This window comes from Lissotriton vulgaris, chromosome 3_1 (assembly GCF_964263255.1).
Source record: "Lissotriton vulgaris chromosome 3_1, aLisVul1.2, whole genome shotgun sequence".
Taxonomy (NCBI): domain Eukaryota; kingdom Metazoa; phylum Chordata; class Amphibia; order Caudata; family Salamandridae; genus Lissotriton; species Lissotriton vulgaris.
The window spans coordinates 1,101,898,989-1,101,919,242 of record NC_141689.1 but is presented as its reverse complement, the minus strand read 5'-3'; the positions used below and the strand labels follow the sequence as shown (position 1 = coordinate 1,101,919,242).

Sequence of the window (20,254 nt, the reverse complement as noted above, 5' to 3'; positions counted from 1 at the left end):
GAAACAAGATGGCCGCGCCCGTTCACGACCGCGCGGGTAAGTTCGCGCGAGATTTTCCTTGCGAACACGAGCGAGACTGTACTGGCAAGCCGCGGACTTTGCGAGATTACACTTCGCGCCCGGAAACGGAAATACGTCAGGCAAACAAGATGGCTGCGCCCTTGAACGACCGCGAGGGTAACTTCGCGTCTTGCGCTACGAGCGGCTCGCAAAAACGCACAAAACCTTGCCAACTAACACGCCGCAAAAAAAACAAATTGCATATTCGCACGAATTTGCGGCTTCCGAATCCGATCTCGCGCGTGTTCGCACCCCGCGAACCCCCGCGAAATTGCAGAAAAACGAGTTTTTCAAAACTGAAAGCACTCGGCAGGGGCAAGAGTTCAAACTCATCATTAGTAACAATTCCCGGTAGTGCTTCCTGACTGGGGCCCCTCCAGAATTCAGTTGCTAGTTGCAACAATTGTATGACCCTGCTCTGACCCTCACAGCAGGCTCATACAATAGCTACAAGTAGGCCACAAAGAAGGTCCTGGGGAAAAAAAATGCACTGCAACAGAAAGCAAAATTACAGATAAGGAAGCAGGTGCCAGACTGGAATTTTAAAACAGTGACACATTAATAAACTAACCCCAAATTAATTCATCTCAGTTGAAGCAGGGCTGGTGTGCTTGCTTTTCCCCCCCATAATCTACAGTAATGATGAACCAGAGGGTGGCATTGATGTAACAGAGGGTTGCAGTGGTGAAACAGAGGGTGCTGGGAACCTGTGATGATGAACCAGACGTAGAAACAACATAATTTGCGACCGTTGCGCGACGAAATGTAAGTTCGCAATTGCGAACTGGTACGAAACCCTCGCGAACTGGCAGAAATCCTTGCGAACACAAAAAAAAATCCGCAAATTCGCAAGAATTCGCAGATTTTGCGGATTGCGAGTTCGCAAATCCGCAAAATTCGCGAACGCGAGATTCGCAAAATTCGCCCATGCTTAGCTGTAGTAGATGTTGCCCCGTGTCTCCTGGAGACAGATTATATCACTGCGTTGAAGAAAATCTAGGGCCTTTTTAATCAGTTTCTGAAGGCCAGCGACATTCCAAACAATGATTGTTAAGTAGTTATTTTGCTCATTCAATGTATGATCTGTGTTGCATTTAAGGGACTTAAAGGTGCTGTCAGGCCGAGTGACGGCCACATTCGGCCTGATGTCCAAATTGGTTGTTTGTGTCCTGTTTGCTAGTAAAGACTCTTCTCTGATTAGTAGAGCAGGTGATTCTCAGAGGTTCATGTTGGGAGAGAGTGCTGGTAAGATTGTTACCAGGACGGGTATCATCAGCACATTTTAAGATGGAGTAAGGATTTAAAGATATATTGACTAAAACGTGAGGGTTTCTGTCTTGAGGTAAGTGCCTAATCTCAATACCCCAGTCTGCCAATTGATTGGCTTCACACAGCATTGCCGTCTGGTGTGACTGTTGGTATAGCTCACCACTGTGCTTTGGAATTTAACTCGGGCAACATCTGCCGAGCCTATATGCTCCAATGATGGTATGCGAGTAAATAAACGCAGGATGTTGCCTCTGTTCAAAACATCATAATTGCCCTTGGCATGGTATCTTGGTGTAAGTACGACCTCCACCACTCCTGGTTTTAAACGGCTACTGCTCATTGAGGTTCCCAATATTACTTGATTGTCAAGTGCAAGTGTTGGTTGATGTATTGGGTGGAGCTATATACCATTGGTTCTGGAGGAGATTTTACCACCTTTTGATGCTGCATGTTAGTGCTGTATGCAGCACTGGACAATGGTTGCGTGCAAGCCTCCCCCTGTGGCCCTGAAGTTGTGGGTAGCAATGTCGGTCCGGGGACGAGGCTAATCCTCACATCTGGGCCTTCCGTGGACTTAGGCTGAGTTGGTGTTGTATGAGCCTTCCCTTTCTTATTATCAAGAAAAGAAGTGGAGGCAACATTGAAAGAAATTGCCCCTCGGGAAGAATCGTAGGCTAAACTCCTAATTGATGGTTGTTTGATGAGTTGTAGGTGATTTGGTAATACTTCTTTGTCTTTCTTTCCTGATGACTTACTGAAAAAATTGGTTAGAGCTGAACAGGGCCAATATCTGACTTAGTAGTATATGTAAGAGTAAGAAGGGACGCTGCTCGATTTTTTTTTTTTTTTTTGTTTTTCCCTTTTCTGGGCTTTCCTCAGTTTTTTCTTTGCTTTCCAAAGAAAGCGAACCTTCCTTCTGTTTGATCTCTGGGGTGCCTACTAGTTCTTCTAATATTTGGCAGCTAGTTGAAAGACAGGGCACAACAGTTATGGGCCTCATTGAAGAAGTAAAACTTGAGACAGTCGATGATGGCAAATGTGATGTTTTAATTGAGCTTGCAAGTGGATCTTCAAGTAAGGTGGCTGGATTGTTGATATGTTCTGTATTTGGTTTAGTTGGAGTCAGTTGTAAGGATGGACCAAAGGGGCTCTTGAGGCCCGGACTGAGTCTGCTAAGGTGGTCAGAACCGCAGGAAGATTTGCCCACTGGTTAACAATGGTCGCACATAAGCATGAGCAGGTTGTTTGTGAAGTAGAGATCAAGTTTGTGATCTGGTCCATTTTTCCTTTCAAATCTGCCAAACACACAGCTATTGTCTGTAAGAGATCCATTTGCATATCCATCTTGAAGGATTGCCAAAGTAAAGCCTTGGCCGTTATGTGATTCGGAGGCAGCCATGAAATTTGGGTTTTCTGTGTTTTGAGAGGTACAGTGATGATGATTTGTTCCACTAGATAGTCTATACAGCTGTGGAGTGGACTCCAGGGTTTGCTCAATTTTATTTTCAAGTTACTGTAAAAATAATGCTGAAAGTTCTCCCAAATCTTGTTTTTTCAAAGCAACGGGAGAGTCTGAGGCAGCAATCGAAGAAGGATCTTGCCTAATGGGGGAATGAGATTGATGTATTTGTGCCTCAATTATTATAGATCTTCTTGGCACACGTGATGCCGATTTAGAACTGTCAATAAGAGATAATGAGGAAAGGTCCCTTGATGCAGAGCTTGTGTTAGCATTAGGGACAGAGTCTGGGCCCAAGGACAGTTGGGTACGACTATTGACAATGTCCGTGTTTGGGCTAGAAAGAGAGCGGCGTTTTGTCTTCGTAGGGCAGAGGGAAAGAAGTCTTCCTTAACACTTGAGTTGTTTCCTACGTGGTCTGTCCTGCCATTAGCTGAAACTCCATTTGAAGGCTTTGGAAGCAAATATTTAGTTATCAAGCCCGTGTTGGCGTTTTTTTTGTTATTCTATGTCTTAGGGGCCCCAGAGAGCTGGCCTGGATTCTGAACACTTATACGTATTATGCTGGGATCATTAGTCAATGGCCCTGCTGGGGCTGCGCCTCCATTGGCGTCAACTGCTGACATTGACCTGGTGACTGAAATACTTTTTGACATCTTAGGGCAATATAAATGTGCAGCGTGATATGTTGGTTGATCCTAGGACGGAATAGGATAGTGAGCTAGGGAGATCAAATAATTAGTAGGTAAGCGTAGATGGACAGATATAGGCTGTGAGCAGGGTACACTAGTGACCCATTGGCCGCACCCAACCTAGTTGGACCGCTTTCACGGGCTCACTGGGCATGCACTCAGCGACTGCCTCTAATGGCGGCTGCGCTCACCTTTCCCTGCGGACCTTTGTGCACGGAGAAAGGTTCACGGGGCTCTCATGCAGGATTCCCCTTCTACTGTGCGTTCTGAAGGAGGGGCAAGTCCAGAACACGTGTTTCAAGTCAGCACCATTAGGCTGGCACCTGGTGCACATGTCTGGTGCAGTTGGGAACATTCTGTGCCAAGACAGCTGGACATCAGATATTGTTGGTGGAGAATACTGAGCAGCCATAGTTTAAATGCGGTGTTTCTAGATAGCAGTTTCAGGTGGCTTTGCACCTTTTACCAGTCCCTGTCCTATACTTCTTGTTCTGGCTCCACTTCCACAAACACCTAACAGACATTAATGATGCTTTTGTCATAACTATTAGTTTTTTGTATATATTTTTTACCATTTTGCACCAGTTACCTAGTGTCAATATCCTGGCCAGTACTCCATGTGATTTTGGAGTATCTTGTTCTGAGTTCCCTGATTTCCTCAATGGCTTTACTGATGTATTAAATGTCAGGAACTATCCTGGTAATACTAGGTACTTCTGCCTATGCTGTGAAGTGTATGAAGATTTTCTGTCCTCAAATCATGAAGGGTTGTGATCCAGGCTCTCAATCGGATCCCCATTGCTAATCTTTTGGACAAATTATGGACCTCAATGGGAAATTTGGTGCATAGGCCACGTTGGTGTTCGTGTGAGTGAGGGAGCCATATGTAGACTTTGGTGGATGAGATACTATGTCAAAACATAATACAAGGGCCAATGACTATAATTGTGTAATATGGCGGACGTGAGATCTGCAATATTTGTGACACAGTATCACATCTACCAAACTCTAACCAAGACCAGGAGTTCTGAGCCAACAATGGCTTGCCACTTCTAGCAGCCTGTGATATTTTGTGTGTCTACTTTGTGGTTCAAAAAGACTAGTGAATATGTTACCTATGTCGGGTCTATCACTTTACTACTGTAATTCTGGGCCTGCTACATCTAAAACCCAACAGGCCAGCCACTGCAGTTAGTCGCCAGAGAATAGGATTCAACATCTGGTACTGACAAGCCCTGTTTCCAGAGCTGGCAACTATAACTTGCACAAAGGGCTTCTATCCCTACACCCTCTCCCAAAAAGGCATGTGAGTAGGTAGTTAATCCCAGGAAAGAGTTTCCTGTGCAGACTTAACAGAGTAGTACTACAATATTACACCAACCTTGGAGAACTATTATTTTAGACACAGCTATTATGAACAGCAATGATAGTGATAATTTCCTCCAGAATTCTATGCTGCCAAAGATCCCAAATTAGGTTTCTGATCACTATATCTTCATTAAAATTGTATATTTTGGATACCTTTTGTATTTAAAGGTGACCTGTTCTCAAGGGACAAGGTGACCTGCTCCCAAGGGACAAGGGAAGCAGAAAAGTCTTAATCTTGGAAGCTTCCATCTGATGCACTGGATATAAACAGGACTTCACTTGGTTTACTATTAAGCTTGACATATCTCCGACGTGCTTTAACTTAATGATAACTTTGTTAACATCACCAGGTGCTTGTCGTAATATATAGAAAGTCCGTATAGAAAGAGATTTTGTGTGTGTGCCTAGTTGAATGCCTCTTTATTCTGTCATCTATTACAATACTGCTTTTAGTCTGGCTGGACTAAAGTTGTCATCAAGAGGATATTCTGATCGCCGGCACTTTTGCTATTATTTTTTAATCTAAATTGTGTCATACTCTCCTTTAAAGCAAGGGATAGCCAAAACGAATTTACAGACTCCATTGGATTGTGTAGACCTTCTGAACTATTTATAACAATTTTCAGAAAGAAAGAAATGCAAATTAAAAAGGCATTTGCTATTTTAATTCTTATTTGCATCTGCAATCTGTGGCTTTTTCAGAAAACACCTTCATGTTATTCTTTATGAAAGTTGTAGTCACGATAATGTCAATTTCATTTTCCAAAACAACTCCAAAAAGTCAAGTTCATCACACAATTTCCATCACACTCAATATAAAATGTTATGTGCAAACAGCTAAACACTTGATCCCTTGGACCATTCACAGTATCCTTCACTTTTAAGACTCTCATTCGGATGTTGATTGGTTACTGATGACATTTTCCCTGTCTTTAGTAAAGGAAGGTAAAGGTGATTACTGTCACCTTTGCTACCAAGCTATAACTAAATCTTAATATGTCAATAGAAGGCAGGGAATCGTGGGGATAATTTCCACAACTGGGAAATATTCGCTCTCTTGGTAGATCACACACAGACTTTAGAATTATATGCTCACATTAAAAAGAAATTGCCTCCACATTTAGTTGATGATGAATATTCTTCACATTGCCAATACAAGAGTGTTGAGGAGCAAGTTTGAGTAACAAACAAAATTGAAGAGGCTGCATTAATATCACCTCACGTCTGAGTATAATGTGTAGGGAAATATTCACAAGTGGATTGGCAATTTGCACAATAGATGGAGGCCTTCACAAACACTCTAACTACCCCCCTTTCCCTTTCTATTTGGACTCTAAATGTGGCCTACATATAGAATCATGCAGGATACCATGGTGCACGATCTATGAGTGAAATTCTTGAATGCAATATGAGGAGATATAAATTGCAAAAGGTTGTCAGAAGGCCCGATTTGCATACGAATTTTGAAGGGCTACTCAGCATGATCAATGTATATCTGAGATAGATTGTTAAGACATGTAAGACAAGTGCAAAAAATATACCATTGAAATGTACTAATACATAAATAATGCAAGAAGTTGATTTTGTATATTGAACTTATTTAGTTTTTCTATCTCTCTTCTTTTTTCGCTTAATGGTCCTTTTCTGGCTACAAATCTTTGCCAATGGAACCTTGATGATGTTGTGTGCACAATACTCGAAGGTATAAAATGTAATTGGATGGCTTGTCCACTAATAAACAGAGATGACCTATGGGCTGGCAGTCATCTCAATTTGTTGGATGGTATACCCTCAAGCTGGCTGAGATAATATACTCTTCCACCCTGATGGACCGCAGTAAATCTGCCAGATCTTAAATCAGGCGATTGGTGTGGCACCAGAATAACATAGTCATAATATCAAAGGCTATCCAGTGATGGTGGTCAGTGCTTGGAAAGTTACTCATAAGTGTTAGATTAAATGTGAACATGTAGATTTATTCAGATGTAAGCTTCTCTTTGTGAATAGTGCTCATTGTGTTCCATCCATTTCTTTTTTATTTATTTCTAGCTGTAAGTACCCACAGCATATGTTAACAGCATTGCAGAAGAGTGTAAATAAACCACTTTCAGCTTGATTTTTTTAATATCCATTGGCAAAACAGGATATTTAATTTGAACACCTACTGGGTGTGCAATTTGCTATATGACCTATGTACTAATTCGTTGCATAGGAAATTGTCTCTTCACATGTGTTCAAAACTACCTACCTAGTGAATAATAATTCAGCAAATCACGCTTGTGATTTGCTGTAAATATAAGGGTATAAGCCTGCAAACATAACACAGCTCTCTATTCCTGCATTTACATTGATGAAAGGTGTTAGAACCGGCTGTCTCTAGTTGGCAGAGGTATACACTTCTGACAAATAGGGACACACCTTTTCCAGTCAGGGCAAGGGGATCACACCCTTTGATAACCCCTGCTCACCGCCTCGGTAGCTTGGCAGAGCAGAACAGGCTTATCTCAGAGGCTGTGCGTTAAGCATTTATGACCACATACAGTAATAAAGTGAATGCACTACAAATGGACACGACACAGTAGTATTATAAAAATAAGTATTTTTATATAAGGCTTAGCACAAGACCAAATAACGACAAAAATGTACACAATCGGAATAAATACGTTGGGAAGGAAAATGGATAGTTCAAAGGTAGTTTCTTCTTTAGCACAAAGTCTTTAGCATCAAGCAAATCTTCTTCTTGGCAATACAGTTCTTAGCAACAGGGTAACCCACACGGGGGCTACACGACGTCGAGGCACAGTTAATCCAAAGGTTCGGCGTCGACCGCGAGGAGCGCTACGTCGAGCCTGGAGTCACACGGACCCCCAACAACACAGTACCTTTGGAAAGTGAAGCACACGATGATCAGCGGCGTCGAGCAATCCGGCGTCGCGTCTTCGGTGTCGATCAGGCCTCAGCAGGCGTCGTTGATGATGCGGTTGCAAAGTGTGAGCAGCGCTCACGGCGTTGAGAGGGCACGAGGGCGATGCGATCAGCAGCGGTGCAGACCCGAGGTCCCTTGGAGCTGGAGCCGTACTCCCACTCACTGGCATTGCTGCTGGCGTCGTTCGGGACACTGGGGCCGTTACCCACTACGTCGAGCTGGATTCGGCGACGTCCGTCGGCGTCGAGATTGCTGGCTCTTTCAGAGGTGCTGGATTCACAGGTTCCAGCAAATAGCACTTTAAGCAGATGAAGTCCTTTAGCCCTGTGACTTCAGCAGGAGACTGGCACTCTTCCAGTCCTTGGAGATTTTCTTAGCAAGCGTGAGAGTACACACACAGTTCCTCTCTCCTGGTTCCTTGGCAAAAATAAAGAAGCACTGCAGGATTCCCCCAACAAAAGCACACTGGCAGAAGGGGTAGGCAAGTCCTCAGATCAGCAGGCTTCTTGTCCTTGGTTACAGGGTTCCTTGTCAGAAGTGATCTGATTTCTTAGTTCAGGGGTCCTTCTCTTATACCCCTTTTCGGCTTTGATCCCTTTGTCCATGCCGGGGACTTTCCCAACATCCTGGGTCTGTTGTGGGCGGAGCCAGGCAGAAGTACCTGGCTTATTCACTGAGCAGGGCTGGGTCCTCAGACGCCCAGCAGGAGGTGGAGCCAGCATTCACACTGGCAGGAGCAGAGCTATCGGCTCCTTGGCAGGAGGTGGGGCTAGGATCGTCCATGGCAGGCACAGAGCCATCAGCCGCTTGGCAGGAGGTGGATACAGCATTGTATCAGGCAGGGCAGGCTATCAGCAACTACTCTCCCCCTACTCTCAACGCAAATGTCCCACTCATCCCGCACTGACTCATCCAGACCTGGGGAGCCACCCAGCTCCTGTCACACACACGCAAGACGAGCAGAAACCAGATATGGTTAGACAAGAAAATAGACACTTTCTAAAAGTGCTATTTTCGAACCCAGAGTCCAAAAACCATCCACACCAACGGATGCGTTATTAAACCCCGAGTTCAGGGATACCAAACTTGACATTGCACCATGCTCCCCGAGTCAGCTAGGATCATAGCATTAATAATCCCGGCGGCCCATTCTAACTAATGGAGAGCAGGCTACCTCGCAACAGTGAAGAACGAAGATGGCTGTAATTCACTATTAGGACATGCCAACTTGGTCAGGCGTGTCCTACCTTATACTTACAATGCACCCTGCCCGTGGGCCTACCATAGGGGTGACTAACATGAAGTCAAGGGAAGGTTTGAGGGGCTGGCAAGTAGGTATACTTGCGCAGCCTGCGTGACAGCACGAGGCTGCACGTGGGTCTCACAATGACCGACCCGTAGACATTCTTTTACGAGGCCGCTCTTGTGGGTGGCACAACACGTGCTGCAAGCCCACGAGCGGCATTTGTATTTACAAGCCCCGGCACTCCTGGTGCACTAGACTAGGGACTGACAGTAAACCAAATAAGCCAAACATGGATACAATCGATACATCAATTTAACATCGGGAGCACTTGCGCTGTGGCACTGATCAGCAGTGGCACGGCGCCCAAAGCGTATACCAGCAAAAACATCGAAAAACAGTAGAGGCAAAACAGAAAAAATGGAGGAGAGACTCAAGCCAATGATGTCAGGTCTAACAAAAGGTAAATGTGTTTTCAAAATGTAGTTTAAACAAAAATGTTTCTCTTTGGGAGGACACTGAGAGGAGCAAACAGTAGTCCATAAGACCACTGTCCGCTTTCCCTTAAGGGGAAACTGTCCCAAGGAACTGCTTCCCTTCAACAAATCAGTTGTTACACAATGAGGGGGAGGGCGGCAACTGTTTTTGTGGTTACCAGCTGTTGATTTTTATATAGGACATATCAGTTCAACAGAAGTGTCCTTCCTTGACTTGAAAGTAATTGTAAGGGAGAATAAAAATTTGTATGTCCTTATATAGGAAAGACACAGCAGGAAACTCTGTACTAGAGGCAAGCAGCAGTCACCAAAAATCACTCAAAACATTATACCATATGGAGAACTGCTGTGTCTGAAACTGAATTGCTCTCTAGACGGAGATTTTCAGAATGAGGCTACTGCAACTTTCGATCGTTCAACTCACAAGGCTTCTGCCCGGACTTACTAGCTAAGACTTTAACGAAAGTTAATAAGATTCCAAGACAATACCTGCTACAAAAGAAAGAGAAACCTCAAACAGATAGTGATACTGTCAGATTTATTACAACCTTTTCTACTGAAACAGCCTCCCTGAGAAAGATTTTATGCCGCAACTGGCATATTCTAAGAGCTGACGGGATAATAGGAGATTCTATGCCTGCTTCTCCAAAAGTGACATATAGAAGAAGTAAATCTTTAAAGGACATCTTAGTAAGAAGCCATCATGAGTCAATCCCATGTTTACCATGTATCAGCTCTCTTAGGGGATTTTTTTCATGCCTGAAATGTAAGGTGTGCAAAGGGAGTAAAGAGGTTCTCTCGTATAAAATTCCACACATGTCTAAACCTAGAGTTATCAACAAGTTCATGACGTGTAATATGCCGTTTTGTGTTTACTGCCTAGTCTTCACCTGTGGGAAACAATACATCAGCAGTACAATTCACCCAACCAAACGCCGTATTTTAGAACATGCTAGAACCATTGAAAAGCAGCAGTTCACTTACCCTGTTTAAAAAAATTGTCTAGACCATATACGGGTTAGTGATCGGAGGGAAATTGTGAGCTGCGTCTACGACGCCTTGAATCGAGGTTCATCATTGATCTACAAACTACTTTCACCGATGGTTTGAATACAGGAGCAGAACTATCAAGTCATCTGGGTTGAATATGGGTGTGAATTATTGACTGATGATATTATGTTTTGCCTCCAATTCCCACAGATGCTCTAAGAGGCCAAGAGCCTTTCCCCAATGTGCAGATTCAAGTTTGAAGAAGATATTGTTTGGAAATGTATAGTTTTATTTGTGACTAACAAGCTGTATATATTGATTATGATTGCCCATCCAGGGCTCAATTATGGCGGGGAAGCGTCTTGCCCCCTAAGGGTGCCGAGCGAACAAATGTATTTTTGCCCATCCAGGGCTTAATAATGTGTGGCTTTTTTATCCTTGGTTGATTGATGAACTTCTTATTGTGCAAATAATAAGACCTAAATAAGTTATAAGGAATTGTACTGATTAGTAGTACGTGTGTATTAATTCATTTTATTTATTTTAAGCACAGAAGTGAAGAAGATTGAGTTCTTCTTTTTTTGTCAGATTGTTTATTTAAAAAGTGCACAATGTGTTTTAATTTCTAAACTTATGATCGGTATAATTACAAGGAATGAATTTTGCGCTCCTTCGTTTCGCTCGTGACACCAACACATAATGTTTTGATTCTGTTTACCATGTCTATTGAATGACCCGGAACTGCTTCCTTAGCACCGGATATAATGTTTAAGTTTCCCTGAATGCACCTTTGTATAGTCGAAAAAAGGCTGGAAGCCGAAACGCGTCCTGTGAAATCTCGGATTAGTAAACTTTAACCGAGCATCTTGAGGAGTGCAGTGAAGTGAAGTTGTGATATATATATATATATATATATATATATATATATATATATATATATATATATATATATATATATATTATACCATTAGAAGGGGTACACACCTTTCACACCGCCTCCTATTTGCAAATACAGCTTTTTATTAAAAAGTCACCAAGACTTTACCATTTAGTAAAGGGGTTTATGTAAACCACACAAACCCTGTGATTTTTGTGATTCACAGAAAATGCAATTCAACCTCATTACAATATAAAAAATGTAAGAACATTTTCAACAATATCTATAAGTGAACAATTCAGCCTATTGATATTCGGTAGGAAGCGGGTAAAGGAACTGTAGGTCAGAATGTCATTAAAAAAATATTGTCCAATTGGGATTTCATTGTCTGTTAACTTGAGTGGAGCTGTACTTTTTTCAGCAAAATTTAGGACACATTACATTAGACGATACTCCAACTATGTTACTGTGGTACCACACCAACTGCTTGATTTAAGGGCTTGGCAGACGGACTACGGTTCATCAGGGTGGACGAGGATAATACCTCCGCCAGCTTGGCTTACTACCAACTACCAAATTTAGAGACGACGGTCAGCCTAGCACTCATTTCTGTACATTAAAAGCAGCCAGCATAACGCAGTTCCTTTCAGTGTGTAAACTGTTTGGTGGCCGTCCGCCCTTGCTTTTGACAGCCCTTCACTAAATATTTTCAATTTGTTTTCCCTTCAGAACCAAACCCTCAAAGAGGGAGTTCGGTTCTGAAAAACAAACAATGATAATGACCCTCACACCCGGTGAACTTTCCCTAAGGATATGGGGTTTGGTATTTTCCCTGTACCTCATCCTCAGGTTTTTCCTGTCAATTAGTGACAGGCAAAAAAAGGCATTACACCATCCCCCTTTAATAGTCCTTCCTCTGAAGGGTTGTATTCCCTCAGGTCATCATAGGTAGTATTATGTTAGCAGAACCTATAGAGGTTTTGTTGAAAGCATACTTCAGGCTTTCCCATCTCTAACTGAATTAGATTAACTAAGGGTTTGGCTGGCAGGGTATGCCTTCAGGTTTGCAATATAGTACCCTTATCCAGCATACTCTAAATCGGACCCCAAGTCAATTGTAAAGTGAAATACAAAATGAAGTGATGTAAAATAACAGCTGAACCATCATGTACATTTCTAAATATTCTACATACTATTCATGGTAATCTGTTCTGATATTTCATGGTTTTCAGGCTGGAAGCTCAAAGACTCGATCCCTCAATTAGTATCTGATTACATGGCAAGGAAATTTGATCTGGGAGGATTGGTGACCCACACTCTACCATTTGAAAAAGTTAATGAAGCATTTGAACTTCTATGTTCCGGCAAAAGGTGAGTTTTATGAAACAAACTCCATAAAATAGAAATGTGTAATTGTCATGGTTAACAAGGTAGTGATCATAGAGTCTAGAAAGGAACTAGATGGCAACTAAATTAAAATATACTCATCAATCCCTGACAAAGGAGACCGGTCTTAGGGCCTGATTTAGAGTTTAGTATAAAGGGTACTCCGTCGCAACTGCAGTGGAGTACTCTCTCAGACGTTCATGAATCCTAAACCATCCCAAAGACCCAGAGTTCTGCACATCCCACAAACACTCTTTGTAGTGGCTTAAATCAGGGCCCGCCAAAGCCTGACCCAGTGTGGGAGCAATTTAGGCTTAGCTAACCAGGGTGTGTCAGCAGCGCTGAACGCAATCAACAGTCGGACCATGGGTGTACTGAACGGCAAGCATGGAAGATGTTTCAGGATACCATTCTCTCATGAAGACAATGGGGTTACATTATCAAAACTCAAAATTTCCGCTCTCTAGAGTGGGGCATTTTGGCCCTACACCTTGTATGCTTCTAGAATGGGCAAGACCATCCGCCTACTACTGTATCCAGAGATTCCTAGATATTGTAATCGGATTTTTCCCTTTTAGGTCTGTGGATAATTTTAGGCCCAAATACCCATAGACGTGACCTTACTCAAGAAGGTCGCTGTTCGGCCTTCCGTCGAGCAAGTAAGCAATCCATTTGCTTTAATTGTGCATCTGCTGTGTATGCACCCATTTTGATTGCCTATCTTTACAATGAAAAACAGTTTGCGCCCCAGTGCTGAGATGAAAAGATGTACTTTAACCTCAACCACCCCCCCCCCCCCCCACCCCTATGTGATTTCTGATTTTATTACACTTTCTAGTAATGAGTAATTTGATTCCTCGCTGGGTCCGGTAAGCTATTCTCACCTAAAATAATAGGTGTTTTTACAGATAGCACTGCTTGGTGACTCACAGCTCCTAAACTTCCCAGTTTAAGTGAGTTACAAACCACCTTGACTAGACCAAGGCTACTCAATGCCAGTATAAAATGTGCCTAAAGCCAATTCTAGGTATAATGATTAATTTGGAACAGGCATACAGATGGAGTCGCTGTCGTAGCAGCTGCATAGCTCCACAACGTCTCTGAGCCCATACAACATTGGAAAGGTTAGCAGACAGGACATACATATTGTGGGATCTAAATATCAAGGTCTTAATATCAAGGAACAACATATTGTAGAGGTAAGTGCATGTAGGCAAGTATAGATTTACTATTCTAAACTCCAAATTTACTTAATTTGATTATATATACAAATACATATTGCCATGGGGCACATGTGAAGTTAAACCGATTCTTAAATAAATACTTAAGTCACATTCACAACATTTTATCCCTTGATATTCTGGTGAATTACCGTTGGGACATCTGGGATGCAGACAAGAATGAGGATTACCGTTGGTGGCTGCAGGGCCAACTCATAGGGCTATTGGACGAGGCTCGCCACACCTTCACGATGACTCATGCATGTCTTTTTCATTATCTGGCAGATATACTAAAAATGCAAACAAACTCACATGGAAGGCTGGCGCTCCTCAGGGGAGGACCTCTATGAAATTGTCAGTAATTCCTTACTATGCAATGTCAGCCCTGTGCTCAGATATGCACACAGAGGCCCCAAGAAATCTATCGACTGGTATCCTCCCAGTGGAAAGGGACTTTGGGAGGAGGCATGGATTGCAGTGGGTGGACCATATCCCTTTTAGAGTGTGATTGTGGATGTACATGCACTAAAGACAGCACTAACAGGAGTAGAGCACAAGCCTCCTACACTTCACCCTTTGTGGAAATGCTTGCAGCCACATCACTAGGATCAATATAGAGTGGTAAGTCATCGGCTCAGGCAAGTTCATGGCCCTCTCAATCCTTAAGGCAATTCATATCATGCATTCACAGAACTTCCTCTTTGCAGGCTAACTACTCAGCTGCACACAGGTGTGTGCTCTGTGCGGCAGATTTGCATAGGTGACTTGGGGAAAGGTAGACAGTGTTTGCCTTTACATTACATAGCCCTATCGGGCTAGTCAGGTAATTCTATTTGAAAAAGTAAGCCAGCATAATGGATATTTGTACATCAGAGGGGATTACAAGTTCAGAAGGTCAAAACAGCAGGAAAACGAATAAATGCAATCAAAACTTAAGAGAGGTAATGAACCTTCAAGGATCCCACAAGATTGGCTGGCTAGTAAATATAAAAAAGCTCCTTCTGGTTACTGGCCTCAAAACTGAATGGGAGTCTGGGGTTGCGCTGACCAAGGCAGAAACCAAGAGAGCCTTTTGGGCATGGGTTGATAACCAGGAGCACAGGGACCCTAATCTGGGCAGGCTGACTGACGCATTTCGTCAGCACAAGCAAGTGCCTCGTCTAGAGCCTTATCTAGATTTCATCCAGAAGCCGAGAGACGGGGCTCTCTTTATCCAGTTTAGAATGGGTACCCTTCCTCTTCATGATCGTACAAGCAAATGGAAGCCCCCACACCAAACGCCCTCGGATTGCCCAAATTGTGTAGGTGTTGTTGAAAATATTCCTCACCTTTTTTTTGTATGCTCAGTTACACCAAACCTAGACTGAAGTGGCTTAAACCTGTATGCCCACAGCTTGAGACTAGAAACCATTCTGTTGCTCTTAGAATACTCCAAGCTGACACCAGCACAACCTTGGCCTGCGGGGTACCAACATTTTTAAGCTGGGCTTGGCTGATAAGACTGAAAGCTATATGACGAATTTGTATAATTGACTATTCTAAATCTCATCAAAGCTGTTATAGTTTAATACATCTTTTAACATATTATTGTAAAAATTATTTTTAGATGAAACTTTTCTTTTAATGTATTTATTATGAAATGTGTTTTACATTGTAAAAATGCTTTTATGATATTTTATATCGAATTAAAGCTTTGGCGAATAAATGCAATCAAAACCACCATGAAAAATAATCACCAATAAACCCAACTTTCTATTCTTTCTTTACTAACCCTAGCTAAAGCAATGCATTGGTGTGTGGGTGGGGTTGCATTTTGTATTCTAGGATACACTTGTTTGCAAATGTAACAATAGCTTTTCAGTGGGTGGTGGATTGAGCCCTCTCTGCAGGGTCCCCTCCAAACGTTTTGCCTAAACCCCTTATATTTGTGCTTGGCTTGCGTTTGTTGTCCTTAGAATTCTGTTCACCTCACCACTGATAACCAGTACTAAAGTACTAAAGTGTTTTTTCACTTCTTAAAACATGGAAAAAATTGGATTACACCTAACTGGCCAACTCAATTTATGCACAAGTCCCTAGTAAAGTGGTATACCATATACCCAGGGAATTTAAATGCAATACTACTAGTGGGCCTGCAGCACTTATTATGCCACCCACTCAAGTAGCTTCCTAAAGAATGTCCCAGGTCTGCCATTGTAACCTAAATGCAGTTATAAGCTGCCTTTTTGACTTGGCAAAATAACCCCCTTGCCTTGCCTTATTCTCCGCTTTTATAAAATATAACATACCCCTAAAGTAGGGCCTAGGTAGCCCACAGCTATCATGAACTACTAATGGGTGTCCCAGAGAACGTCTGAGGACCTTAGAATCTGTACAGTATAAACAACACTTGGTCCTGACCTATCTTACCAGCGCACCTCAAGTGTGCAGGACTGAAAACTTAATTCAAACGGTCATACAGAGAGTTATCCAATACATCGATTCAAGTCACAGAGAGAAGGACCAACGACAACAGTCTTTTAAGATAAAATCTGTATATAATCTATATGAAAAAGCAATCTTCAATCAACCATTATGACAATAGCGGGTTGTCAGTAAGAAGGTGAGAAAGGAAGTGCTCATGTGCAATGTGAAAATGAAAAGATAAAGGAACAATCAGAGGAAGTAAAAAGCAATAATACCCTAGTTTATATACACAACATTGGTTGGAATACGTGAGTGAAACAAATTAAAAATGCAATGACACTGTCGTAATATTATACTTGACATTACATAGTTTATATGCTATCCAAAATGGACATTATTCCTATTCGTGGTGACTGAGAAGGGGTGGTCTGAAACATTAAATGTATCTTGATTAGAATACTGCTCCTATATTGCAAAATAGTCTATGCAATTTTCAGATATGCAAAAAAAGGAAACTTATCCCCAAGAAAGTAGTAAGATGAATGAGTCACTTTACTCTAGTTGAATAGCAGGCAAAAGCAATTATAAGTCATTGCGCAGGAAACTTGCCAAAATAATCTAAACAAAATGGGAAAGAACAGCGTTAGCAGATGATATGGGAAAATAGATTAAAAAGCTTTCAGAACTATAGTGGAGCAAATCGTACCTTAGTGTGAGCCCATGCAAATGAGGGCCTCAATATCAAATGTGTGGAGAGGAGAGTAATCCTTCCATGAGGGCCAAGAGCCTATCTCCGTCAATGCCTGTATTAATGACAGGAGAATGATCCCCTATTAAAAATACAACGCATGGAGATTTGTAAAAATGGAAGCTGGGGGATGAGGTATCTTACCCTCATGATGCGCTGGCAAAGAAGTGCCGAAAATCCTTTCCGCGTTGCATATGGGCAGAGCAGGCGGGCGTTGGCTCTCGAACTTAAATATTGAGGACACCCACCTAGCGTGCATATACGGAATAGTTTGGTCAGCGGCGACACTAGAGTTGTGTGGGGGGTGCGGACAGCACCGGGTGACACCATCACATGGGGTGACACCAATCTTGTTACGCTCGCTGGGATAGTGTATGGGGACAAGAACTGGAGGTCTGGGGTGCACACACACTGAATGCATATGCGTGTGAGTAAGGGCAAGGACACACGCCACTGATGTGTTCAGTGGTATAGAACGTTTCTGTGTCTGTCTGTACTCACGAACAGATGGACGGCATGAGCATGCGTCTCACAAACACAGCAGTCTGTCATTCTGCAATGGGCGCTAAAGAAAAGTCTTATATTGTTAACGTTTGATGGTGGTTTGCATATTATACAGGCCAGTGGCGTCACTAGGGTTGGTGTCACCCGTTGCGGGTAACTCATGGTGTCACCCCTCACGACTTACTGCATGGACCTCCTCCGCTCCGAGTCCACCAATGGACACAGTTGGCAAAAAACTGGACCATACAGAATCCTTAGTAAAGTTTGCAAATTTAGGTCCTATATTTACAAAGGCCATAGAAAAAAAAAAAATCTACAAGGTCAGAGGTAAAAGATTGTAAGAAGTTAAGAACTACATAGAAAATATGTTACTTTTTTATTTTAATTTTAACATTAAACTTGTTACAGGAGATAAGGTTGTAACAGGCAGGGACGCGCCCCCGGTTCGGAGGGACTTGAGGCGTTTTTCCCTGCCTTCGGTCAAGGGCTAAGGAACATGAGTTCCTGACAGTGCAAGGGGAGCCTTGGCGATATCCTCTGGGCATCGGACTCTCTGAAGATTTCTTACTGTTGGACATTTTGTTGGCTGGCAGCCATGGGAGAGAGCTCTTCCCCAGCTCGGGGGAAGGAGTGTGGCACCTTCTTCCAGTGCTTGGCTTGTAAACTGATGGGGGCGGCAGAGGCGCAGCTAGAGTCAAATGTTGGGGGGGCTAAGAAAAAAGTTTGGGGGGGCTGATTCTTCAAGCAAAAGGCAGAGTGGAGCTGCAGGGGCTCTAAGCAGGGGGGTTGACATCAAAGCCTCATTAACAAGCAAAAGGTCTTTAAAAGACCTGTGAAGTACTCTGGTGTGTGTCCGGGAGCTGTCTGAGTCCGGGCTGCCCCACACGACAGGGGGGGTGGGGGCTGAAGCCCTTTGAGTCCAGTGGGCGTTGCCAAACGATGCTTGAGCCCTCAGCCAGCGTCTATTCCATGCACTGGCCATATGCAAACAATAACCTTGAACTACATTATTAAGCTCATGCGCACACAAAACGCCGAGCAAGAGTAACACATTTCAGGCGTGGGGCGAAATGTTACCTTATTAGCCAGGTGATCAGGTGGTTTGGCTAAGTTGTTACTCAAGACAACAATAGTCAATGGCGGGGGGGGGAAGCGAGGGGGCCCTAGGCTAAGAGCTGCCGATTTTGGAACAAGAGTGAAGTTTGAAATGGTGAGGACAACCGCTGTACATGTCGCATCTATTGAATTTAATGATTTCCAACTACTTGGTCTGTTTCTACAAAGAAGTCACACAAGTGAACCTTTTCAGTGATTCATTTATATAATGTAAAATAAAAATCAGATAATTTATATAACGTTAAAATTAGCTTAGGTGCCCAAAGTTTGTCTGAGAATCCCACTGCCAAATGCTGTGAGTGACTACCGAATTCCAAGGCCGGCTAATCTAGATTACCCAGAATGCATTCCTGTTCCCCCCCCTCCACACATTTTGTCTTTTTTCACTCTTGTTACTGTTCTCCTATCTTATTCTTCCTGTTTCTTTTTGCTTTTTCTTTTGTTCTGGCACAAAATCTGGTGCTGAAAAATAAGTCCCCGGGCCGGATAACATACAATTATTGACTGTAGCTATTTCCTGTCCTTGGTAGTAAATTAAGCCAATGCTTGGCGTAAACACATTTTACCACTTTATTCTAAAAGCAAGTTTATGGAGTTGGTAATGTGAGACTAGAATGTTTGTGTATGTTTACTCAATGGCATTTTGTCATAATTTGTGCTGTATTTTTATGTTTGCATTCTTGCAATATGAAATTGTTACTCTGCACAGTGGTTGCTGTGTTGCATTCTGGTTTTACATTTTTGTTGTGCTCAGTTCTAGTTGTGTTGTTACGTTATTACACATTATTGTTGTGTAGACTGTTTCCTTCCATCACCTTTCCATCAGCCAACTCCTCAGCCCAGTAAGCAAAGTCTCAATGCGTGCCATTGATTTGGGTAACAATAACCATCTCTTATCAGTGTCCAGTGTCGCCTCGCCTATTTAAGGCGGACTTAGATTTTACCATTTGGTCAAGGTATTGGCTTCCTGCAGGTCGCGCTGCGGTCGCGCTGCGGTCGCGCTGCTTTTAAATTACCTGTTTTATATTTGCTTTATTATTTGATTGTCCCTTGTTTTTAGGCGCTCTCATCTGGGAATAGTCCCTCGCCCTCTTACCTGCATATAAAAGAGTTAAAGCACCGCCGTTTGGCGGGTCCGGGTCCGGGGTTGGGTCGGTGGGCGCCATCTTGCCTTGGGCTGTGTAGCTTTTTGCACGGGCGCCATCTTGGAGCGTCTCTTCGCTCGTGGTGACATTCGCCTCGCCTAGTTAAAGTCGTCCTTTCCCGCGCAGCGGGAACGCGCAGTGGGACGCCATCGCTTAGCCGGAGTCGTGCCTGAGTCCTGCCCGTCTGCGCCCGTCCGCGCTAAGGACGCGCAGGGCTCAGCGGGCACCTGTTGTTTCTGAGAGGTGGTCGCGGCACTCCCTGCCATGTTCGTGTATTCCAGCGAAACTCTGCGGGAGATAGAAAGCTTGACTGTAAGTTGCAGTCTTCCTCCTATACATCGTTTAGTT

At 43.1% G+C, this 20,254-nt stretch overlaps 1 protein-coding gene across 1 annotated transcript in view; it reads left to right on the top strand.

Annotated features, from left to right (window-relative positions):
- The window catches only part of LOC147727487 (alcohol dehydrogenase 1-like), a 241,734-nt gene that overhangs the window by 206,516 nt on the left and 14,964 nt on the right, over positions 1–20,254 (top strand). The window contains exon 8 of the mRNA XM_086961559.1: positions 12,614–12,752. Within this exon, the coding sequence (XP_086817685.1) occupies positions 12,614–12,752 (139 nt within the window). The remainder of the gene's footprint in view (positions 1–12,613; positions 12,753–20,254) is intronic.